Genomic DNA, 26,398 nt, shown 5'->3' with positions numbered 1-26,398 from the left:
GATTGGGTTTCTGCATAACTTTCCCAAACTACGCAGCTGAAATATAACACAGTTTTTTGTGAATCCGCATCTTGGCATGAATACATTTTGCCTATATTAAATTCTTTTTTTGTTTATTTTTTCCAAAATAAGAATAAAGAAAGTATTACTCCATTTTGAAACACTTGTTGTACGTTACAAAATGTTTGCACAACATTGATTCTAATTGCTTCAAATTCTAAGGAAAACTAATACAGGAAACACTTGATTTACAATCAAGTTGCTAGCTAAGGTACACTTTCGTAGACTAAATACTTTGAAAATTTCCTCTGTCGTACCTCCTCAGAAACAGATTAGCAATAAATATTTTCCAAACTCTCAGTATTTTTTTTAGATTGGTTTTGAGGTTTTTGAGTTTAAGATTGGTGAATTACAATTTGGCCCAGTTATAGAAGTTTTTTAATTAATATTTCTAGTGGTGCAATTTAAATTATGAAACGAGAGTATTCATTTTGTCAACGGTATTTGACGATGCTATAATGCCAGCATATATGTCCACATAGCTATATGTATCATACTAATCAATTAACACAACGCCAAAACTTGGTTTAACGATTAGGCCTAACAATTCCATTACCAAACAGTCGGAATATGCAAAATTCTACTATTATTTCATCTGACGCCATGAAATAAAATATACTTAATATTCAACTCCACACACTGATCAGAGATCTTTAAAAAATGTTACTACTTTTATTCAAAATAGATTCAAAGTTGTTGCAAAAATGGATTGAGCGACATATTTTATTTGGTATTATTTTAAATTTCGGCCTGATTAAATATCTGTTCGATCAATATAATAATGAAATATATATTGTAAACATTACACAAAACATTTCATAAAGTAGCGTCATGTATCTCAAATACTCAGTAGAAAACGTGGAAGGAAGTAAAATTAGAGCACTCAGAGATGTGCGTAAATTAGACTTTCAATTGTTGAGAATGGTGGCATATTGTGAAATATTTTAGATTATGAAATTTATACTTATGTATAAATTGTATTGTGAATTGTTGATATTTACTGCAAATCGTGAGGTACCTAAAAATATCATAAACAAGAGAGAAAAGCTCAAATATATGGACACGATTGTCCAATAACTAGCCGCAGTACCGGAAGTCTTTGTGACTCATACGGAAATGTGTCTGAGCACCGTGTTCGAAAATCAAAACGGATTACAGCCTTTCGGGATAAAAATGGTGTTCTCTCGCATAAAAAAGGGAAATTTTGGATGAAATATCAGATTTCGTATGAGTCATAGTAAATTCAAAAACAAGTAAAAGTAATAGACGTCTAGTGTCTCGACAACAACAACAACAACAACAAAAAAGAGGATCAATACCAACAACAATAACAACATTTCAATAACTAATGGATCTATAGATCCACTACGTGTTCAATAAATCCGATCAACAGCTGAAACAATTAGGGCTGTATTCATAGGCATCAAAATAAATGTGTTGGCACCCACTTGGTAACGATAGGAATTGTAGTATGTAGTTTCATCTTCGTTATAGTTGTAGTTTCCAATAAACATACAGACTTATGTTCAAACAAGAATTTAAAAACCTTCTACTACTAAAACAAATACCTTTTTACAAAATTGAACTGTACAGTAGGTTGGATTGGCCAGAAAACACCAATATGTCTGGGTATTTATCTAATTTGCTTCAATTCTTTTTTCATGTCAAATATGTAATTATTAAGCATTATTTTTACTACACATTAGGCAATAAACAATTTTTTGTATTGTACGTGGCTGATAGATGAAACATATTGGAGATAATTGCGTTCTATAATTATAAGAATAATATTCTTATGTTCATATGAGTAAATATAATGAAAAATTAAATAATGGTAAGAAAACTCGCGCGATACGCGATTTCATGACACCATGACAAATAGCAATTTCATTCCGCATATTTTATACCATGCCGGAAGAATTGAAGGTTGTGATCAATTAATAATTGTTGTTAGAGATTGACATCTGTACACAAAAAATATATGATAAAATTTGCATGCTGAAAATATGCGAATTTTATTTATTTGTTAAACTTATCATAATGCGCTTTGAAAATAAAAACATTCCAATCTCTTAAATAAAGCCACAATATATAAATTGCGTATATGTAGCATTTGTCTATTAGGACGGTTTTCGATGTTACCAATTTTTCAGTGTTGAGATTCAATGAATTATATTCTCAATATAAACTACAAACTCAAAACAAGTAGCAGAATGACATGTTAACAACATAAACAAGTTGACTTTTGATGCAGTTTTTGAAAAGCATTCTGATTCAATACTCGAAATCTGTATTGACAATAAGGCGCCAGGATCGCCGGGGGCGTCAGTCACGAACGAGAACTGTGAAACAAATAACAATGTCGTCACTGGAATTGGGGAGTGAGAAATATTTTGATTCATTTTTAAGAAATGATTTTCATAACATTCATTTTTAATTCTAGTTTGTGGTAAATCATCGATGCAAGTTTCAGTGTTTGTCAAAATCTTGAAAGGAGCTGAAACACTTAGTTTATTGAACGCGATATGAGTAAGGAGAAATTCGTTTCCATAAGCACCAGATTATATAAATAATTTGCTGCAGAGTTTGATGGAAGCGTTCTCTATGCGAACAGAATTTGTGTAGTATTCTGTTAGTTGTTAAGAACCCTTTTAGTATACTATAGAATTATTTCAAAGTTAAATCAACTTGAAACAAACGACTTTGCTATATATTGAACAATTTTGAAGTCTAATTTTACTCATTGAAAGCAGTTTATAGCATTAATATCATAGTGAATAAGAAGTACTTACTGAGTGTAATATTTTTACTAGATGCATTTAATATCGCAATAAGAAAAATGTTTGAATTATGTATGATATTGACATTATTTGTGATAACAACTTCTGCTCAAAAAGGTTAGTTCCATATGTTATTTTTAGTATTGTTCAATATATAATAGATAAAATCTTTATTGATGATAGCACGCATAAATCGATTTACTGGTAATAATTCAATGTTTGGATAAGGTTTTAAATCTTCTTTTAATATTAAAGTTTAAAAAATGTAACTTTGTATATATTATCTATAGCTAGACGTTGATGATACGATTTAGATGTATTTTAACTGCTATTTCAACCAAATAAAATGAAACTTTGTTATGAAACATATAATGCTATGCCTGGGCACAAAATACCTCATCCAAATATTTATTTCTCTGAACAGAATGTCTTCATACTTCAATGGACCTAATGTTTGTATTGGACGGATCAGGTTCTGTTGGTAACACAAATTGGGAACATGTAAAAACTTGGCTGAAAACGTTTGTTTCCCATATTGATCTCGAAAATGTTCATGTTGGTGTTGTTCAGTATTCCCACTGGCTCAGGTAAGAGTATCCGTTGTAATCAAACAGAGTTGGATTGAATGGAGTCTGCTCGTGACAGACCTTTGCAACTGCGGCGTGAATTTGCAACCGTAAAAAACATGCATTTTGACTGCGTTTGGTCCGAAGGTCGCAGTTTGAAAATTGTATCTATGAACTTTTAACATATTCCCACAAATTTTGTGTATTTTGTATAAAGTTGTATTTTTGTTTTGTGTATTTTTCCTTTACATAGCATCTACGCCTTGTATAGAAAACAAGTGACTTGGTGTAAAACGTAAATAATCCATCTCCATCTCTACAAGACGTTACAACCTCACGTATTATCATTTATCAGTAGTTACAAAGAAGCTCGACTAACCTGATTATTCACCAAGTATATCAATTTAAAAGCGAAAGCCACAAATATATGAAAACGCTCCAACCGCAGAAGGAACGACTTAGTGACAATACATTTTGAAATTTGATATGAAAAATTAAATAATACATATTGCAGTGGAAGACCATCATTTGAACAAAGATATGTGAAGACCGAAATTGAACTTGGAAAAATAAAAGACCAAACCTATTTTCAGGTATTTTGTTGTTACCGTGTGAGTGTTTATAGTCACAAATATGCTTTGCTGTTAGTAACACAATACCCTTATTAACAGAATGCTGTGGACACCATGGAGTACCAGGGTTTCACAACTTACACCGCACATGCCATCAACAAAACAGTCAATGACGATTTCATGAGGTCTGATCGTTTTAATGATTCCTTGGTACACAAGGTCATGATCTTACTTACAGATGGCAAGTAAGTTTGAAACGTATTTCTAACTAAGAATTTATCTCTATTCTCAAAACAATTTTTATCAGTATGTAACTGTTTTTGAAGACCCTCGCTATTGGAAAGATTTTACTAAACAGGAGTTGTTAAGGTCTTGTTGTTGTGTTGTTGTAGTAAAAAAAATCGCCTCATTTCGAAACAAATTGACCAGTCAATTTTGCAATTACAGTTCTTGGTGGTGAGATTGTTGCTAGAAACAATATTTTTATTTTCAGAGAAATTTCGGGCTTCGAAATCGGCCTATAAAAATTGTGTTTTGCACCAAATTTTGCTATTTCTACGCATACTGCGCCACCGCGTGGTTTTTTTGTCAGAATAGTCCACCATATTTCTATTATGATATTGATTGGTAATTCAAATATGAAGCATTTGAATGATCGTATAGCAAATTTACGCTGCGATGTGCCGTCGTTGGTGTTTTCAAACACTATTCGTAAATTTGAGTACTCTCAATTCCAATGACTTGTAAACGAATCGTTAAATAATAAAAACTTCTTCACAAAATCTCTATATTTTAGGTCATCAGACTACTCATATCTTCCTTATTCAGCTGCATACGCCAAATCGTTTGGAATAACCACATTTTCTATTGGTGTTGGACAATATAACAAGACAGAACTGCAGGTTTGCCAATCACATTTATATTAATTTAAACTTCCTTTATCAAAATCGTCACTTCATTATCAAAATTCCGACGTTGTTCGGCCACTAGGAATAAGGTAGAGTGCTAGACAAATAGGGCTATTTAATTAATATGTGATTGATTGATTGAAGTCGCTTCTATTTAAAAATTAGAGGAATCGGGGGACTTAAAATAATCTTTTCCAATCTTTAAAAAGATGTTTGAGATGCATCTGCGGAAACCACAAATTGAATTAAATTGCCAGCCAAGTTGTTGTTTTTCCAGCAAATTATTTTACGACTTATAACAGATAATAGCAAATGGAGAGAAAGGAAACGACGAAAGAGTCCTTGTACTTAAAAATTTTGCTGATTTGAGTGAAACTGTTGGCTCGCTACAGAATAGCATTTGTGAATATATGAACGTCACTGGGCAAAATCGTGAGTAATAAACACTGACCATTGGTAATTTAAAACAATAGGCTTGTTATAAAGCTATGCAACTGTCTTTTCTCCGAGTAGACTGCGAGTAAATTATTTTTTATGAACGGAATTGGTGATCTGCTAGATCTAATAAAAAAACAATATCTCAAAGTTAATTTTATAGAGAAACTACTGAACCCTTGTGTGTTTTGTTCAATGATTTTATCATTTATGCAAAACCCTTTATGAATTGATTCTATAATTAAAATTAAAAAATGTAAATTATAATGAAAAAACTTAACAATAATTGAGATTCAATCTGAGCAGAAGCCAAGCATTATATTTTCACGAATAAAGGCGTTAGAAGGATATTGAGTACTCTCAAATTCTTACATTGCGAATCTCAACTCATCCCTGAGTTCCCTTTTTATTTTTGGACCTGAAAATTTGTTCAACTATACTAAGCAAATACTCATTTTACTATTATCATTAAAACAACTTTATACCTGTCGTTAATGCATTTATTTTCTTTCTTCACTTCAGCCTGTACTCACAGATGCATAGATCTAATGTTTGTACTAGATGGGTCGGCATCTGTAGGACAATCCAATTGGAATCAAGCCAAGTTATGGGTTAAAATGTTTGTTGACAAACTTGATTTAGAAGAGTCAGTTGCGGTTGGTGTAGTTCAGTTCTCCCATTGGCTAAGGTAAGAATTTATTTATATTCAAAGTAATGACAGGAAATTCCCTAAACAGGCTTTAAAAATTGACATAATAACCTTTTGAACCTAATTCAATGTCATACTTTCGGATTTAATAGTCATTAGGAATCATCAAGGAAAAGAGAAATATTTCTACGCTCAATATAAATATCATTATTAGTATATTGTAGGAAGCTGCAGATAAAAGTCAGACTAAGAAATATGTTGGGCATTTTTTTTTTTTGAGTCGTAGCATAAGTTTTGGACGTTTCCTGATTGATGAAAACTAATACGTGTGTTTTGTTGAAAAATATTATCATATTTATCATTTTAAATAATTTATATGAAAAGTTATTTTTTAGAATGTTGAAAGAAAATGTCATACTTCAACTAATAAATAAAATTTCTTGCTATAGTTTTTAAATAAAAGCATTTAAATTTTGTAGTGGAGCTTCATCTCAACCTTACATGAAAACAGAGATACCGCTAGGAAAATACGACAATGTCACAGCATTTTATGTGAGTTAGTAGGTTATTTTTATAGCATTGTGAGATAATTTGTAAAAACTTTTTTATAAAAACCAATGCTCACACTTTATAAAAAAAATTGTACTGCATTCTCATTTGTGGGTGAATACTATCTACTTTATGTTTATAGCGGTATTTATTCAATCCAATATTTTCAACTGTATATATATATATATGATTGAGCGAGCATTTACACGTTAAAACTAGAGGCCAATCACGAGTTCATTGAATTATGCATATTTTTTGCGCAAAATTCTTGGAAAAATGAGAGGTAATACGAATTCATTGTGTTTTGAATTTTTATTTCTATTGAACAACAAAAATAAGAACAAAAACAACAACTTGGGATTTTGGCAGAATTTAGCAATACAATCTTTATGTGCAATTTTTGTCCAATAATTCGAGAATGTTTATATTTTTACTTCGGGATAATTTAGAACAAACAATATATACATTGGACCCATAGTCTAGATTTTTTTCCGCCGTAGCAACTAGCAAGAATGGGAGACAAATATTTGATTTAAAATTTTCCCAAAACTACTCGTTGAAAAACATTTTATTCATCATGTTGTGTTTTCGATTGTTGTGTTTCGATTGTGGGACTTTCAGGAAATTACCCAAGCAATCCTATGCTATGACGTCAATGGTGAATTGTGCATCGCATAATCAGCCAATTGATGCATTGCTGCAAACGAATTCTTATTCCTTCCATAACTTTACGATTGACTTTGACGCCAAGAATGAGAAGCAGGAAATACTCTCGAAGTATTGACAATGGCTCTTTGAAAAGCGTCAAGCAGTACAATAATATTATAGTTTATGCGATTGTTATAATTTACAAAAGATCAATGCCCAAATAAATGGAAACGAAAGTTAATAGACAAACCGCGAAGCTATTCCAACGCTCCAGATCCAAGGTGCAAATCGAGCATCATCAATTCATATCGTTTTTAGAAAATGCGAAAAATATTTTATTCACGTATCTCATTTTATGGAAAAAATGCCAAAAAATGAAAAAACTTTCAAATATATTTACAGAGAGCTTTGAATGAAATAGAACTTTTTGGATACACAACTTACACCGCTCATGCAATCAATAAAACCGTAAACGAAGATTTTATGGGATCCGATTGTTTTGATAGACCTTCAGTGAAAAAAATAATGATCCTGCTCACAGATGGAATGTAAACATTTTACTTTCTCTAATTATAAGTTAGCTATAATTTCAAACAACAAAGTAAATGTTATTTTTTTTACCTTCCACTTGATTTGATTTATGTTAGGTCATCAGATGGTTCCAAGCTTTCTTCCGCAGCTTCATATGCTCGATCAAACCTAATAAACATATTCGCAATCGGAGTAGGATCAGCGGTACCTGTTGGTGAGCTTCAGGTAAGGTTTTACAGTTGCTGTGTATATGCCTTACCATCATTTTGCCAATGATATAAAATTCAAATAAGCCTACAACCAGCATCATTGTTTACTGAAAGATGTTTGCAAATAGTGTTCAATATAAACTGTAAACTCAAAATATTTGTATAAAAACTGTACATGGCAAAACTTGACGCGTTTTTTGTCCTAGGTCCTAGGACAAGCTCTGCTAGCCCAATATTTTCTAGGCAATAACACGTACATGTAGTATCTGTTACGGTGCGAAACAAATTAGAGTTATAAACTTTCGAACTTCTGCATGAGATTTCAAATTGTAGTTTGACTTATTGTTATTCCTATATTGATTCACTATTTTCTCTTTAGATTATGGCAACAGGAGAGCTGGATAATATGAAACAAGTTTATCTTGCAAATACTTTTGACTCATTAAAGGTTCTCTTGAAATCATTGAAAGTTGATATCAACTCAGGTGAGTTCAGATTTGCCCAGATTCGACGTTTTTAATCTGGTTTACCTGTTTGCTGGTGAGATGGATTAGTTACTAGAGTTAATAAGTAATGTTCACATTCATTTTACAGATCTTTCTGATTTGTGCTCAATTTGAAAACAATCATTGCGGCAGCTGTTTACTTTCCTATAGAGTGAAAATGTGATGACTACATGGCCAACCTGTTCGAGTGAAATCGATTTTCATTCTACTTAGTATTTTCTTCAAGTAGTTCCTAAAAAAGATACAGACTCATTGATCAAAAATATATACAGAATGTTATTAAAAAAACAAAAATAAATTACGGTAATACAAGAAAATCGAGATCTCATGAAGTATTTTCTAATCGTTGTCTGCAGCATTCTATTTTTAACTTGATCAAGTAATAGAATTTCGATGGGGCACATGAAACTAGTCCAGAGGGGGAACAACATACGGCTCGCATGCCATTGTCCGGAACGCGGAACTTATTCACGTGGTCCGCTTGGTTATTTTTAATGTTTTTTATTGGTAACGGCATTATCGACGTTTTCGAATTTGTGTTACGTGACTGCACACACTAGAATGGAAATTGGTATGTTAAGGTGAATTTTTAATCAGTGATGTGATTATGAAAGACAAAATGTCTACAAGTAAGAAGCAAGGTTTATTATGAATGGCGGGAATTTGCCACCACGTGGTGTCTAAAATACCCCATTGTTCAACAAAACACATGGTAACGATAGCATTGTGGATCAATCACGGGTTAGATCAATTACGGGTACTCTGGAGAAGAAGTATTTATGAAGCACATAGCATAAACAGTAGATCACCGGAGGCGATCTCTCGGAATTGATCTAAGCAGAACAAAATTACAAGCAATCGTTGTTCACAGAAGATCCTACCACTGAAATGATTTGTATATTTTCACAGGATCTGTGTGTATGGGCATTACACAAATGATAAAATTTCTCTCTCTCTTTTGGCATATCATACTACTGTGAGCAAAGCAAGACAAAAGTCATTAATCAGCTTACAGATTACCACTTGCAAGCTCGAGCTAAATACTTAATAAATTTTTCGATGATCCCACCCTCAGCGTCGCCTACATTTTACATTTGTCCCATTGCGATATATAGTTTTCAGTAAATTTTCTTTTCGGTTCTGTCGATTACTATAAATCTAAGTTACGCTTACGCAATACACGTGAAATTCGATTAATGATTTTTCAATCTGGCACAATCTTCGACTACGCCATACGTCTACGAGACCATTCGAGCAAACTCATACAAATTGAATCTGCTCTGTTCGACCTGATGTCATGTGAATAATATTTTTAATGAAAACATTCTCATATCGCTACCTTGGTATTTTCAAAAACACACAAATACTGGTCTTCAGGCAGATAAATCAGTGTAATTCCATAATATATTAAAATTTTCTAATAGGAGGAAATTATGGCTTACTTAACTAAGAAAATGGCTTACTTAACTTAAAAGACTGCATTTTCGTACGTTCGGTTTGAGATAATTTGATTCATACTTGAATAGAATGACGTATTTATTGCATTCAGTTATAAAGTATCTGATTCATAAAATAAATAAATGAAGTGACCTACATAAAAAAGGGCAATTGTCTTACCTGTGAACTGTGTGAATAATTCAAGACTCACCTGCCACTGTTTATTATTTTGTAATCGATTTTCACTGAATACGAATGTTCATTACAATTATATTTATGATATTTCATAGATATGTGAAGTGAACAAATTCATCAAAGCCATTGGAAGGATAACAAAATAGCGGTATTGAATGCTAAATTGCGTGACACACCATTTATGCACAAAATATGGGAATAAAGCGGTACTAGATATAAACAACTTGCCGCTACCTCACAAAACTTATCAAAGGCGCGAGTGTTTAACTGTGGTAATCTTAGGTGAGAAAGGTAATCAAACAGCTTAAGGATAATAAGTGGGAAATACCTAGAGCCACGACCACCGAATAAAAAATAATTTTGTACTACCAACCACGCTCGAATTGTTGAAAATATAAGTGCGTTTGTAAAAAAATATATACCGTATTTCCGGGCGAAAAAGTCTACCCGGTAAATAAGACGAGGCCCGCTTTTAAGCCTGAAGAAATGGGTTTTTGCATATAACCTGCCAATAAGACGGGTAGTAAAATCCCATCGACATCGGAATCTCAAATTACCATGCAGAGAAATTTGAGCAGTCGCCGCGTTTGCGCATTGGTTAAAATTACCTATAATGACTTTTCTTGTAGCGTAATATTCCATCCATGCATTGGTTGAAATAGCCCATAATGACTTTTCTTGTAGCATAATATTCAATCCATAACAACTACGAGAATTCAAACTTTCTTTCAATTTCAATCTGATTGTGTTCAACGTAACTCGCGATTGCGTCCATTATATAAGAACATTACCGATCTAAAATAACACGGCAATGGTGAGGATGTGGGGGTGCTATCTCCGGTATTTTATGGTACAAATTGAATAATAGGGCGACACCAAAAAATTATCATACTCGCCTAATAAGACGACCCCCCCCCCCCTCAAGACCCAGAATCATGCCAAAAATTTGGATCTAGAAAAGCGACTTATTCGCCGGGAAATACGGTATATACTCAATTGTTTACACTTTTTGTTCTGATTTTGACGTGATCCTAAATTGGGAATTAGTAGACTTTAGGGCCAATATAAACTTCCATAGATATTAATTCAGGGTTGTAGAACATTGCTAACATTTAACATTGCAATTATTAAATAGCTCATTACGCATAGATTATTCAATAGGCACACAAGGAAGTCATAATAAAGAATTAAGTATACCACGTAGGTTATAGGTTAACTAATCAGTGTCATAGATATCATTATGCTAATATTTAGTTATTATTCATTCTATCATTTACCATGAATGACTTATGACTATACTTAAACGTCATACTACGTCGTCTCTCTATAATAAAACTTCCGCATCACGCGATCCTGATTTGTGTATATTTATATTTTCAAGTCATCGTCCTCTTCGCATACCTTATATATTAATTGAGATGTGGAGACATTATAAGTAAAAGGACGTATTGAGTACATTGATAAAATGGCTGAAAACCCGCGAATATTTTGACACCTGCATCAATGTCAAGTATATATATATATGAGTTAAAAGCGTATGAGATTAAACGAAATTCGAACTCTAAGTTTTTAATGCAAAGATGAAAGGAGCATTGGTAAACAAGTTCTAGTTGCTACATATAAGTCTATTTTACAGAAGATACGCAAATAAATATCGGTAACGCAAGGCATAATATATAAAGTTGGCAATTAATTAATGAAGCAACTATAGGTGTAAGCAAAATATACGGATAAAAATTTTTATCTAGTTTTTCATCATTGTTAAGCTCTACGGCGAATAACTATATAGGAACTGCACGCAAATATAGATTAACTATGCAGATCTATTGCGTAGGGCGAATATCCCGATTATTATAATCGTTATTTGGGTTTATCTGGATTCAATCTTACACTATCACAAGTCAGTTTGTGGCGTTTTCAGTTATATAGGTAATAATCCAAAGCTTGATTACTTATATTAACCCAAGTTATTTTTGCTTTCAAATTCAAAGCAAATGATTACATTAATATTATCATTAAACCAACATTGTCACAATGAGAAAAGGCTAATCAAGACTGATAAGTGGAAGAAATCTAACGCCTACCAAATCGCTACAACGTTCAAGTCCATATGCCATCTATGAGAATATTTTCCGATACTTTGCATCCCTATTCAATGGCCGTTACATTAAGAAGCTTAAGAAGCAAAATTGAGAAAATCACTAAAGAAAACAAAGTAGACTATCTCTTGAAAATTAGTCGTCGCCTCAAAAAATCTTTTCATCAAAAGGAATTGTCGCATGGAGATATCAAAGTAGATAACATTCACTTCGATGCAAACAACGAGGTGGTGTTTGATGGACAAGATTCTTCTAGGGGAAATCAAAGATTTGATATTCAATGCTTGGGGAAAATATTTTTTTTTGTGATAACCAACGGTAAAGAAATTGGCAGTGAAGAGCTAAGTGATAGCGAAATAGAACAAATGGCAGAAAACTACGAAGATGGGGAAATAGCAGCGCATTTAATAAGGATAATGTTATCTGATGCCTGTTCTTCTTCAATTGATAAAGTTTTAGATCATCCAATGTTTTGGAATGCTGAAAAAAGAATCGCTTACATCACAGATTTTTTTGATTTTAAAGCTAAAAATTTACAAAGAGAAATATGCAGCAAAGCTGATGACGATGAAATTTTAAATGGAAACTGGATACAAAGACTTGTCCTAACATTGGAAGAAAAAACAAAAATTGATGAAGCGTTGGAAAAGAAAGGGGAGCGAAAAATTAATAAGAATGAAATACAAAAACTAGCAGGCAGAGCAAGCAGCCCTAAAAAAAGCTCTATGGTTCCATATAAATATAATGACGGCAAAAACAAGGCAGAAAAGCTCGATTGGAGGAAGTGTACTCAACGTAGGGATGATAGCTTCATTACAGATGAAATGCGGAGAAGTATGGAAGAGGTTAATACGAAAAATCAAGAATATTGTGGAGTGCAGAATGTCCTTTTCCTTGAAAAACCCCAAACTGGTTTCGATGAAGAATCATTCTACGATCTCATACGTTTCTTTCGGAATAAGAAAAGTCATTACGGAGAAATAAATTCGCGAACCCACGCATGCTTTCAGAGTTACCCCGAGGGATTTTGGGAATTTTTCAGTTCTAGATTTCCCAAAGTACTACCTTTTCTGTATGACTCTGCAGAACAATAAGTCAAACTTGACTATTAAGGGGATAATATATCTGTATTATTTCTTATTATTTAATATTATATTCACTATAAGTAAGTTTATCAGAAGAAACAAGAGAGCTGTGCTCAAATATATGGATACGTTAACCAGAGCGAAGCAGTATTTACTTTTGACGCCACCGGTACCCACAAAAAATTCCGAGTTTCGCGTATAAATAATTTACAGAATCAAACCGGACAGCCAGTGTTCCCATGGATAAAATAATACAGCGAAATTTTAGCCGAAATATCAGATTTCATGCGAAGTTTAAAAATAAATAAAAGTAATAGCCTTCTGGCAAAAAGATCAATCTTTACTCACTGAAAATTTCAAAGCAATTGGTCCTGTATTCGAAGAGAAAAGCGATTTTTTAAAAATGATGGAGACAAATAATAACAATAACAACATAATATTGAAACGATCGTTATGTCCACTAAACGTGTCCAAAAAACATTTTATTATCACTGAAGCGAGTCTTTTAAATTGTTTGTCAATTAAGCCAAATCCGTCATCACACTGTAAAAAGGTTCCCATAATTCATGTTAAATATTAATTCAATTTTTGCTTCGCGTGTTCATTTGCAAAACGAACCTATACAAAGTTATAGGTAAAGAGCAATAGATGTTTGAAATGGCCTTTTTGAAACTATTAATTTAGACATCAAACAGTTTCATAAGTTTGATGTTTAACATCCTTCCTCTTTGCATGCATATTATTCAGAAAGTCTCGCTAATGTCATATCAAACATATACCATAAACTGAAGCAAAAATGACAACACGATTTTTAGCAAACGCTTCATTCGTTAAACCAAATGCTATGATTCCACATTGTTTATTTAATATTGTATGTGAATGAATGTTATCCATCTGAGCATCGCGATGGGATAAGTTTGAGTGTGTCGATACACATTTACTATGGATTTCTAGTAAATAATCAGGTCTGTTAAATATAATGATGATAGAGAAGCATGCCTTCATATTACATTAATCAAATTTGCATATTCTATAAATCTTCTCTTTATCCTAAGACCTATGTTAATGAAGACTATTTTTTTCTTGCTTACCCTAAAATATGTAAATGAGTGTAAATTTGAAAATGTATGAATAAAATGTCTGTTGTATTTTATGCAAAAGTTGGCACACCTTGAGTCATCATTATTGTAAAGTGAAGTTTGAAGTTTATAATAGATTCAGAGTCGAAATCTTGAATTTTCTAAGGTTGGGGGTCAGAGTTAAAATTTCAGGCCCATGAGTGATATAATTCTTCAACCCTTGAAAGTCGGAGTCGCTTGTAAATCTTGCCAACTCAACAACCCTGAACCACACAGATTGTAATAGCTGGTGTGGTCTATTTTACAGGGACTGAAACATTGCAGGATGAGGTCCATATGTAAATTCAATGGCGCATCATGGACAACTTTCGAAAAATGTTTATTTTTATCGTCATTGAGTGAAACAGTGACTGAATTCAATCGTTCTCCACTTCCTAATTAATATTAAATTGAATAAAATTCGCAAGTCATTGATGGAAATATAAAATAATGATTGTTTGACCAATACTCCACAAGGAACGCCGTGTTTTGAAGGTGAACTGTATCTTGTACTCAACGCGTTATTTACCTTAAGTTTCAAAGTCTTCATCAAAGTATCACAAACAAAGTGAAACATATTCTGTGTTCATTTCAGAAGCTTGTGCACTATTATAGCTCCACGATTAAATGATTTATAATTGGCAATCTATTGGAATATACACAGTTGAGAATATACACAAATTGACAAATGAAGTTTGTATTCGTAGTTCGTACACCTAAATAATAAGCATTGTGAAAATATGACTATAAAAGATAAAAGTATTTGCAAGTTTCATAGGTTACTGCTAACTTCGCCAAATGAAATTAAAATACTTGGACTAATATATGTAAGAATTTTCAGCTGCTTGAGCATAAAACATCGAATAATATTTTTAGATATTTTCTACACCAATGCATAGCATTATACACATCCTTTCAGTTTAAAGGATAATTATAGATGTGATGGTGCGTTTTATATGTGGAAAAATGCGGACGTCTAGCTCAGCGGTGTGCAACCTGCGTCCCGCGGGCCAAATGCGGCCCACAAGGAAAAATTGTGCTGCCCGCGGTGAAGTGCCAATCTTGAATGGTATGCGGTCCGCGAGTTTTTAATTTGGTTCAATCGGTACGTTCGAGTAATTCCACTCCCTCTGAGATACAAAGCCTATACCTGCGTCCAATTTATTATCTAAGCATCAATAACCAAAATTTTTGTGCCTGCAATTACTAGAAAGCCTATGTTAAATGAAGACGCCACCCGAGGTTTCACTCAGTTATTTGTATCTGACCCCCCTGTATAAAAGGTTGCACACCCCTGGTCTAGCTCATCTATAACTATGAGACATCGTCTCTAGAGGGCATAAATAAACTGATATGTACGTCATAATATGTTGTGATCTATTTATATTACTACTGCTCATTCGCAAAGTGTGAATCGCTCCAAAGTTAAAGAAATAAGACGCACGCCAAAAAGGATAGTAAAGCCTTTTGAAATCAAAGTATTTAACCACTGACATAATCATACATACATAATATCTGACTTCTGAACCATTGCGCATCATCCACCATTTTGCAGTAAATTCTCATTCTCGCGCACTTGCATCATTAAGTTTTCAAATCGTGACTCGTCATATTTTCTAGTGCCTAGTGTCGTTTTTTGTTTTTTTCGTGTATCGGGTGTCTCCTGGAAATTCAGGTCGCCTCAACTGTATTTTTTTTCTATATTTCTTATGCTAATCATCAGACTTTTTTATGTTATTATCAATTATTGTTAGGATTTTTTTTTTACGAGCGTCGCTGCTCGATAACCAGTCATGGTTTCTCGCGACTCCTTTTCACCTCACCTTATCAGTTTCGCCTCTTTTCATATTCTGCATTCATTAGTGTACGGTATGTATATATGGTGGATAAAATAAAAACTACTGATTACTTATAATGAATCATCTACCAAGATTTAGCAATAAACATGGACGAAGTGTATAGACATTGAAAAAGCACCAAAACAGGGAGAATTATATTAAATGTGTGATTCGATCGCACATTCGATAATATATTATACTATTGTAATATTTCACAAAGTTCAGTAAATCTATAGCCAAAAACGTATTCTCTGGCTAAGTTTTGTTGGTTTGTTAGAAACGGATGCCACTCTAACGGCTGCATCGATCCCCCAGTCTGAAAGACACACGTTAACGATGCCAAGTCTTTATTGTCGAAAAGATATGATTCGAATAAGATACCGGTAATTAAAATGGTGAATAGTGATCTTATACAAGGTAAGGCTAAAAAGAAACGAGACTGACGTCACAGATTGCGCAACACGATTAACCATCGGTAATCAACACTTTTGCAGTGTGGCGTAATATGTGTTCTTTGTTTGACAGCTGTTTTGACACAATATCGCAATTATTTTTGCTTTTCAGGATCCATAAGTGAATGTGATAAATTTCTTGTTGAAAAAAAATGCTGCTGTGCGAGGTCTGATGGAGTTTTTTGGCCACAGGGGGTTCAATTAAAGAATGACGACTGAGCAAAAAATTAACATTAAATTTTGTGTCAAACTTGGAAAAACGGCGACTGAGACTTTGCAGATGTTGCGTGATGTTTATGGAGATTCTTCCATATCCAGAACAAGAGTTTTTGAATGGCACAAGCGATTTGTGGAAGGCAGGGAGGATGTGGAGGATGATCCGAGGTCAGGGAGGCCTTGCACTTCCACTACTGATACCAACATCGAAAAGGTTTGGCAGTTGGTTCGCAGTGACCGTCGCTTAACAATTCGCGTCATTGCCAACGAAATTGGGATGGACAAAGAAACGGTCCGCACCATTTTGGCTGACACTTTGGGAATGCGAAAGGTGTGTGCCAAAATGATGCCAAAGGCTCTTGAGTTGACTGAGGAGCAGAAAGCTCAACGATTGGATGCATGCCGAGTTGACATGCATTTTTCCAAGTTTGACACAAAATTTAATGTTAATTCTTTGTTCAATCGTCATTCTGCAATTGAACCCCCTATCGCCAAAAAACTCAATCAGACCTCGCACAGCATTTTTTTTTCAACAAGAAATTTATCACATTCACTTATGGATCCTGAAAAGCAAAAATAATTGCGATATTGTGTCAAAACAGCTGTCAAACAAAGAACACATATTACGCCACACTGCAAAAGTGTTGATTACGGATGGTTAATCGTGTTGCGCAATCTGTGACGTCAGTCCCGTTTCTTTTTAGCCGCACCTCGTATATAGAAAATAAGCATGTACGGAAATGTCCTAATCAAGTGTGGTACAAAGATGAATTGTATTAAAACTGATTCGTCATTGTAATATGGCTTGGGGCTATTTAAATTAATTATGTCCACTAGCAAAACTTGTTTGGTGGTTTATAATTTTAAGAAATCTGATTTGACTGGTTTTACGACGATTCATATTATTAATTTAAAAAATAGCAGTAGAATCTAACTAAAATAACAAGATTATCCCTACAATATAACACAAGTTGAATATAAGGAATACGTAACTAATAATTAATTGGTAAGATGTTGAAACCCGCTATCCATACACAAATGTTTTTTGAGTCCCAAAGGCAAATCATGTTCAAATTTCGGGCCAATTTAACGATTTTTCCCATTTTTGTGAAATTTACGTTGTTACGCTGTATTGAAAATATTTTGTTAGAATATTGATCGAGTTTTTTTTCTAATTTCTTCTATTGGTTAGAAATATGTTTAAAATATCCGTCTATATCTAAAATACTTTTTTTAGCCCCAAAGGCGAATCTTGTTCAAATTTAGTGTCAATTTAACTATTTTTCGATTTTATTTTGTAAAATTTACGTTATTTTTTGTATTAAATGTATTTTGTTAAATTCCCCTTTAGTCAAAAAAGGTTTTTGGGATCAAATGCTACATAATAACTCTCAATTTTTAATTCTACTTTTCCGTGGCTATCAATTAGAAATATTTCGCAAAGTGGAAACACGTTATTATGACATCGTATATTTGGCTGCAGGATTTTGCTAGTATTTCGCTATTGTGACGGTGGCCTTATGGTCGCGAGAGATGGGCGGGGGAGGTTTGGAAACGGCTTCGTTGCTGATAACTAAAACATCACTGATATTAGATCCGACTACACATTCAATGTTGCTTGGTTGGTTTGTTTGGTGGAGTCTGATTCGAGTTGTGACAGACAAGAGTTTTGTCCCAAGTTCGCGTATCCAAGTTGTCAACCTGACGTTAGCCACCGGCAGTACAGAGTGACTATTCACGAAAAAAACAACGATGGAATTGCATATTAGAATAGAACTATAGAATTTGAAAATAGCTCCAAAATATATTATTTCTGATTTCCAGAAACTTTTGTTACGGATGATGCTTATTTACAAAGTTGAACAGTCCTTGTATTCAGGTAATATCAGCCACTTATTTTCATACAACCAATTTCTTTTTCCTTGTGGCCTTGGTCGTATTCATATACAATGCTGAGCTGTAAACAGACCATAACAGTAAAACCTCATAAAAGTAAAACCTCTACTACGAGAATATTAGAAATGTAATTACTTGAGAAATAAAAAATTGATAAAATTACAGTCTATATTTTTTTACAATTAAAACATTTTTTTGTTTAAATTAGGAAATAATGTTTTCCTGTGCACTGACAAAATAGGTCCAACTAAATTTTTATATCTTATATTTTAATCATTTTAGCGCTCATTTATAAATATATTCACATACAATCGAAGGTTGTTAACATTGCATCCTATTTATTTGATCCTATGTATTTATTTAGTATCATATTTGCTATTGCAAGGATGAAGCCTGCAAATATGTTTATAAATTAAACATAAACCTACGTTTTTATCCTCTGTTTTCAAAACACTTTGAATATGGTTTCGGAGGATATCAGTCGAAATTTGTGGAAAACAAATAATAAGTTTCTTTTCCACAGAATTAATGAGTTCTCCCAGAGAAGACATATAATCGGTACCAGGACGGGATCTCATATCGCTCAAATTCAATTCTTCGAGTACGACCTGTTAAAGAAATAAATTTATTTTAGCAATAATTGGCCATTTAATTGACTGATGTATGTGGTAAAAAATAACAAACAGTTATATTTTTCATATTTTCAGTTTTTCATTCATAAAGATAATGGTGAATAGTAGTTTGTATCAGATATTGAACACAAAATGTGCAGGCTGATCGCTCTGCTAAATTGTGGTTCGGTTCGTTGTAAATAACAAAATTTTTCGCATTCGATTTTAAATCGATTGTAACAAATCGATTTCAAATTATCAGTACCTCAGCACGGACAAAATCCTTAGACGTATATTACCATTTTTCCCCAATTTCTTCTTATATTTCACTCAAAGTTTGCCGTTGTCTTCGAATCCACGAGATCATATGGCCCTTGACCTATTGTATTTATGAATTTGATCCTTGCTCTCTTGCTCTTTATTTATATTAGTATATATTGATGTATTACCTTTTGCTTTTTTAATTCCTCAGAAAGACTTAAAACTTGTTTAGAAGTGAATTGACAGTCGCTTAGTTTAAGAGACTTGATTTCTGTTTCTTTCACCAAGGAGACAACTTTGCCAACGCAGCGTCCTAGTTCAGGATTGTCGCTAATATCCAATTGTTTCAGCTGAAAATAAGACTTTATTTAAAAATTTATGAACTATTATAAATTATAACTGAACTGATTTCAACACAGACCACCGCAGTTTCTGGTCAAAATGAGTAAAACAGTGACAATATGTCAGACATAATTGGTCAATATTATTTTTTGTATATCATTTTGTATTTTCGTGATTAGATTATAATGACGAAATCATAATATTGCTTGCGCCACACTATGCGTTTAGGTTGCATTACTCATAGGATAATTCCCATATTGAACTGTTACGAACCTTGTGATCACACAAGGAAGTCCTCAATGAATCAACACATTCTTCGTCTAACGAGCATCCAGATAAACCAAGATTTTTGCATTTCATCCTTTTTACAGATTCTCCGACAATCGAAACTCCGTCAGGGCCAAGAGAAGAATTGTAACTTACATCCAAAAATTCAACCTAATACAAATAATGAAATCATAATGAAATTTGATCGTTTGCACTTTTGAGATCCTGTATTATGCAGTCGGTGTTCAAACGCCAAATCAGTTTGTGGCAGCAACATTTACATTTTGGAATTTTTTACTACTGCCTAAATTATTTGCCATTCTTTACTCAGAGTTGTTTCGCGTGGATTTGAGCTGATTCAGATCTCGAGTCAGCAGATATCACGAGAAAGGTGCGTCATTATGACTTCATTATGAGTTGTTGCCAGTGGTCGGTTGCGATCTTATTGAAGCGTGTGCGTTTAACATCGCAATGATGCTGCTTCAATTTTTTTTTTCACATTCATCAGAGTCGTACATATATATTTATATTGTAAAACGAATCAACGCCCACTTTATTCGACAACTATAAAAGTTTGAAATAGTAGAAATACCGCGCATTGATCTTTGATATTAACTTATATATATGACTTATAGATTTATACTAAATGATAAATTGACAAGAAATGTGATACCTCCAGATTGTCGTAAACAGGATCCTTGAATCCTTCAACATCATCTTCCGAAAGATCGCATCCGCACATCGTCAACTTCAGAATTGGACCATTTCCGAGAATACTCGGTAACATGATTATATCTTCAGAGATAAGATCGATATTGTAGCTAACGTCCAAGTCATTAACCTAAACAGAATAATAAATAAACAGAAAACGTCAACTTCGATAAAGATATTTTTGGGAAAGTTTTTTTTTTGTGGTCCAAGTCTGTGTAATTGGAATCTTCACTACGACTCTATCATGTTTCATTGACATTGGTGATAGAGTCGTATTTTTAAGGGTCGGAGTCAAAAGTTTAATTCTCCGAAACCGGGAGTCAAAATTTCGAACTTCCAATAGTGATGGTGTCGATGGCTAAATTCAAATACCCACTAATGAACTCGAAAAATAGGCAATTACACTAGGGTTGCATGCACTAATTTTTTTGTTTTAATTTTATCGGAGTTTGAAAATTGGGTATTAGTTACATTTTTGTCGAATCAAGTTGGAGCCATTATTCGAATCATAAAATTTTTATTTTGCTATATTTAATATCCAAACTTATGGCATAAGCTAATTCATTTGACTCATTGGTATATTAAATGAAAAATTTTCCACCTGACTCTGCTCCTGAGTAACTGTTCCCTGTAAGTTTTCGAGCATATTGGTATCTAAACCACAGCCAACCAGTTTCAACTGCAAAAGTTCCGATGAGTTGATAATTTTCCCCAGAGATTCAAAGTCCAGATGTTCATTGTAACTTAGGTCAAGACCACGTAGAGTATTATCCTGAAACAATCATTTATATTGTATTATGTAATTTAACTAAAAGTTGGACAATATTTTGATTTTGTTATTTCTCCTGTGAACCATCCGCGCATATGTGAAACGTGGGTAGACAAATTACCTTGTGCTTGGATAGAAGTCGCCACAAATCTTTCAGAAAATCCGGCTCAGTTTCGTTTTCTTCGAGATTGAGATATTCAGTGCCAAACTTTTCAACGAGCTCGTAAATTTTTGTTATCAAAACACCAACATTAGTTGTTCCAGTGACATTCAGTGTTTCAACTTTGGTATCCTGTAAACGTAGTATTACTTCATTTTCATATATTTGGTAGCCTACTATTAAGAATGAATTAAAAATATATTATTTATATATTAACATCCATCCAACCGAAGTGCCAAGTTTTGATAATCGAACTTATCATGATAAAAAATATCTTAACCATTTTATGCTTAATTACTAATATTCTTAGTTGATTGATAATATTGAATGTAGAACAACACCCCAACACATACTTCATCCAAATTGTCTATGAAGATAGAAATTGATCCGGGGATAAGATCGCAGTCACGGAATTCAAGTTCAACTACAGATGAAAGTTTCCAATCACTACTTTCATTTTTGATTTGCGACAAAAATCTCAAAACTTCGTTGTCATTAATAGGTTTGTGCTGTATTTTTATCTTTTTTATTTGAGAACGAAAGTTGTTTCTTTCCATCATATCCATTTTTTGTTCCTGATTTATTTCTGACAAAATTGATTACAATATTTAGAAAGTGGAAAACGAATTGAAAAAAAAAGATAAAATTTTAAAAGTAGAACCTGGAAAGGTTGTCTTTTTATCGCTTTCGTTCATCGTTGTCAATTTGTCTGATTTACGCTGGGATGATTCTTTAGAACCTGGGAATTACAAACACAACATTATTAAACTTTCATAGTATCATGCTCAATTATGTATATCTATTAAAGACGGTTGGGATTTTTATAAGTCTGGATTACTCTAAAAAGAAAAATCTGTAAGACACTTAATTTTTACAGTGAATCATAGCTTTTCGTTAACATGCCGAGTTATTTTGCAATAGGATAGCAATGCATGTTTACACAATGTGTTATCGACGTATAGTTACGCGACCCACCCTATAGCAGCGTACGTTTACCTATAAGAAGTTAATTACTATGAACTCACTCATAATTTTCTGATCCCCGTAAGTTTGTTGAAAATGATGACTTGGTGTTAAACAATATGTAGTCTGTATATCAGTCTTCATGTTTCCCATTAGTTTCTAGTAACAAAATTAGAAATATCCGCTTTCCTTTATTAAAACTTAATTAGGAACAGGGAATGATTTTTCTCAAATATAGTATGACTCACACTTTCTATGTTAGGTAACAAAAATAAAACGAAATATTTATTATAATATTGTTCAAATATACCCAAAATTTACTATATGCATGGTCCAATCTGGACCTAAACCGTATACTTCATCGTTAAGTTTGAGCAAACATCAATAACTCACTTTTTATTTAGAAGAATAAAATTGAGCTTCCTTGCCAGTCTTAATTAAGTCGAATATGAATGACTTGATAATTCATTTGATTGTCTAATATCCAGCGGCAATCAAATTATTTCATTTTTTGAAGATATCTATTCACTATTATTACTGTAAATAGATATCTCCGAACGAGTTAAACACTGAAATAATAATGGTATCGCATTATTTTATTTGTACACATTACACATTGACTTCTCATTGAATTGAAAAGAGCATTGTATTTTCATATCAATTTACAAGTCGTCGCGCTATAATATCAAGTCCGACACATAGCGCACCTGCGATACAATTTTATGCATAGCCTATACAAAATCCCATTTCTTTTTATTAGTTTATATAAGAACAGTGCTGTATTCAATATTTTATTTTGATGTTTGAGAATATCATAAGAATAATATTACTAAATGATAAAGTTGAAATCAGTACTGAAAACACATTAAAGGACAAGCTCGGCGCTTCTCGATATTAACTATAAATTTCTGTCCGTTCACTTGTATTCGTTTTTCGATTTCTACCAAAATTTATGGCATAGTATTTCATTTCTTGCCTGTCCATTTCACGACACACAAGTGTAAAAAGAGAGATTTAATCTCATTGGAAAAATTTATCCGCCATATTTCATTATCAGTCCTCGGTAAATTTGGGATTCCACCTCTAATTATTAGGATGGAAAAAATAAATTGCTCTCAGGATGAAGACGCTTTATTCGTGAAATCATTTTTCAACAAATACAGCCTTGATTTGAAGTAACGTACCGGCTTTGATTTGAATTGAGTCTTGTTTAGTTCTGTGCACTTGCTTCAGGCCAGTTCCTCCCCTGTTGTTTTGACATTTAATTAAAAACGAAGGCGATATCATGATTCTCGGTAGATATCGTCCAAATAGCATTCCGTCTATCATCAACAAATGGCATGAAACACGTATATCAGTATCATTACTGTTTATCTCGAATCTGATCGCCTCTTTCGTTGAAACCATTCCATATTTCATTCGTTAACTGTTATTAATGCACATTAAATTGGTTTGGGCGTCTGAGTCAGTTTGTTTGAATATTTTGAAGTTTTTTATAGGATCTTTCGCAACGGAATTATGCAATAAATTGAATTATATATTACATGGTAAATTGTTTGTCATCAGAAAATCATTTGCGAAAACAACGTCATCGCCACAATGGTTCTTGATAGTCATCCATCCGCTTCCAGACATTACCTATTTCTTCTGAAAGTCCAATCTACATTCAATTTCAATCCAGATAATCTTCAATTCAATTTTCAACTTCCAGATAATCTCATTTGCACCATGTGTAGATACTGCTAATATCACCATTCTTCATCGCTGTATCAGTGTTAAGTTCCAAGCAGCCAAATCCATTAGAAACGGGTTTCCAAATACAGGATAGCATGTTTAAACTGTTTTGCCGACCTATCTTTATGATGGACCGATTATAGGGGCCTTTTCAGGTAAGAACTTTGGAAAATTAACTCTCGCTTGCTTGATATGCTTGTTATGTCCTAATATTTAACTTGATTATTATTTATGAATGATATTGTACATATTCTTTGGTTACGCGAGAACGTTGGATCTTTCTACCGTAGCGGCAGGCATCTTTCTCGTTAGGGCCTACGTCATTTGTACAATTAAGTGATAGGCCTACGTCCTTCTCTGGATTATTCCTGTCACATTCTGTCCAAAGATCCCACAACTCGCTTATGGACGTTCTGGTTACGCCCCACCAAAAAAAAAAAAGAGTTTCGGCTGGCAGTTAACCTTCAAAACCAAGAAATATTTTTATCAAAATTTTCAGAATATATTACGGAATTAACAACTCATAGCGTAATGTAGCGATCGTAATGACTTCAACTGTTTCAAGTCTTGCATCAACATGTACTTGTGCACAATGCTCGCTTTAATCTGTATGATTTCAGTGGCTCTTCGCACTCTACTTTTCCTATTTTTTTTTATAAAATGAGTTCTTCTTATTCCTAAGTAAGTGCACTTGAACCTGCTTTGAGCATCTTCTCATAAAAATACATCAAATGTTTTATACAATAAAATGATTTCCACCAAAATCAGCAATTGCGCCTATTTGAAAATCTAAATTGTTCGTGTCACTTGCAAGCGCCATTTATACAATGCGCAATGAAATTTACTAACGCATCTAAATAAAATCATCAATTACAAAACAGTCATAATTTTCCTATGATAGCACTGACGCAAAACAATGAAATGAGTTCACGCGTGCTATCTGACGTAGCCTACGTAGGTACTTAACCTATGATAATAATGACCTATATTTTATAATAATGACTGATAATAAACTTAATGACTACTTCCTCGTATTCAATGCATTACTGTATATGTGATAGAATTGATTACGTATTATAGGAATTTCAATACACCTACAAATGCATTACAAATAGCGTAGATGTATTGTTTTATGTCGATTTATCAAACAATTCTTTTAGAATACAGTAAGGGATAATACGTGGAGTAACAATTTAGCACACACAGACCGATTCCCATCGTGTACCCTTGATATAACAATTTGCTACTTTGTGATATATCTGCCAGACTTTCAAATCACGCAAGTACATATATTCCTTCTCAATATAATGTTGGGAATTGTCAACTAATGACATACGTTTTGGCCCACGCAAGCTCGAGCGCAGAGATACGTTTATCAACAATACGTCTCTTTATTGCTCACAGCAACTAAACAATCAATGCAATTCGTGTGCATTAATACCATTCATTTATGACGATCAACAGACAACATTATCTATGTGCAATGTTTCAATTCAAGAATGACTTGGGCGTAATTTAGTTTAAAAATTTCTTGCACAACAATTCTAATGTGACTGAGCCATTTATATAGCCATATTTCATCTGACGTTACATCAATATGGAAATAATAGTGACAAACTTTATTTACAGATTACTCATAATAAATCACGTGATTTATTTAGACTTACAACGTTTATTGTCATTCATAAGAAAGCGAATAAATAAATTATTCAATGAAGATAATATTAGACGGCAAAAAATGAAAATTAAATCCTGTTTTCATTTGCTGAAAAAAATTTCTAAGACTTTTTTATTTTCTTGAAATGATATGCATCTTCGTCCAAACGAGGGT

At 33.1% G+C, this 26,398-nt stretch overlaps 2 protein-coding genes across 3 annotated transcripts; one reads left to right on the top strand and one right to left on the bottom strand.

The window, feature by feature from the left end:
• The first annotated feature begins 2,796 nt into the window (after nt 1-2,796).
• On the top strand, nt 2,797-8,733 carry LOC120344567 (matrilin-1-like). Its single transcript, XM_039413849.2, has 12 exons — nt 2,797-2,957; nt 3,265-3,427; nt 3,921-3,999; nt 4,078-4,223; nt 4,775-4,880; nt 5,189-5,318; nt 5,844-6,009; nt 6,450-6,522; nt 7,570-7,715; nt 7,815-7,923; nt 8,287-8,392; nt 8,502-8,733. Exons 1-12 carry the CDS (start codon nt 2,900-2,902, stop codon nt 8,525-8,527), a joined length of 1,308 nt encoding a protein of 435 aa, XP_039269783.2. The 5' UTR covers nt 2,797-2,899; the 3' UTR covers nt 8,528-8,733.
• A 7,529-nt stretch (nt 8,734-16,262) lies between these two features.
• Nucleotides 16,263-23,449, bottom strand: LOC120345001 (leucine-rich repeat-containing protein 31-like). 2 transcript variants are annotated; one of them, XR_013475452.1, is made up of 12 exons: nt 23,227-23,449; nt 22,896-22,992; nt 22,532-22,609; nt 22,224-22,456; nt 21,832-22,002; nt 21,543-21,713; nt 20,904-21,071; nt 20,237-20,401; nt 19,810-19,971; nt 19,178-19,357; nt 17,564-18,810; nt 16,263-16,592 (listed from the first exon to the last, which is right to left on the bottom strand). XR_013475452.1 is itself a non-coding variant. In XM_039414360.2 (11 exons), the coding sequence occupies exons 2-11, from the start codon at nt 22,984-22,986 to the stop codon at nt 18,739-18,741; spliced, it is 1,491 nt and encodes a 496-aa protein (XP_039270294.2). In that variant the 5' UTR covers nt 22,987-22,992; nt 23,227-23,449; the 3' UTR covers nt 17,365-18,738. The 2 variants fall into 2 exon arrangements, 1 of the variants encoding a protein (XP_039270294.2); XM_039414360.2 differs by lacking the exon at nt 16,263-16,592 and having other exon boundaries at nt 17,365-18,810.
• Nucleotides 23,450-26,398: the final 2,949 nt, after the last annotated feature.

The sequence above is a fragment of the Styela clava genome, chromosome 5 (genome assembly GCF_964204865.1).
Source record: "Styela clava chromosome 5, kaStyClav1.hap1.2, whole genome shotgun sequence".
Lineage (NCBI taxonomy): Eukaryota > Metazoa > Chordata > Ascidiacea > Stolidobranchia > Styelidae > Styela > Styela clava.
The sequence above is the reverse complement of the archived record's forward strand: the minus strand, read 5'-3'. Positions and strand labels throughout refer to the sequence as shown.

Excerpts from the sequence above, each read along its gene's own strand:
- LOC120344567 (XM_039413849.2), top strand. The coding sequence starts at position 2,900 with ATGTTTGAATTATGTATGATATTGACATTATTTGTGATAACAACTTCT. Across the intron at positions 3,428-3,920 it reads CAGTATTCCCACTGGCTCAG|TGGAAGACCATCATTTGAAC; the intron begins GTAAGAGTATCC and ends TACATATTGCAG. Across the intron at positions 4,224-4,774 it reads ATCTTACTTACAGATGGCAA|GTCATCAGACTACTCATATC; the intron begins GTAAGTTTGAAA and ends TCTATATTTTAG.
- LOC120345001 (XM_039414360.2), bottom strand. The coding sequence starts at position 22,986 with ATGGGAAACATGAAGACTGATATACAGACTACATATTGTTTAACACCA. Across the intron at positions 19,972-20,236 it reads CTTCCTTGTGTGATCACAAG|CTGAAACAATTGGATATTAG; the intron begins GTTCGTAACAGT and ends TCTTATTTTCAG. Across the intron at positions 19,358-19,809 it reads AGGAATTAAAAAAGCAAAAG|GTCGTACTCGAAGAATTGAA; the intron begins GTAATACATCAA and ends TTTCTTTAACAG.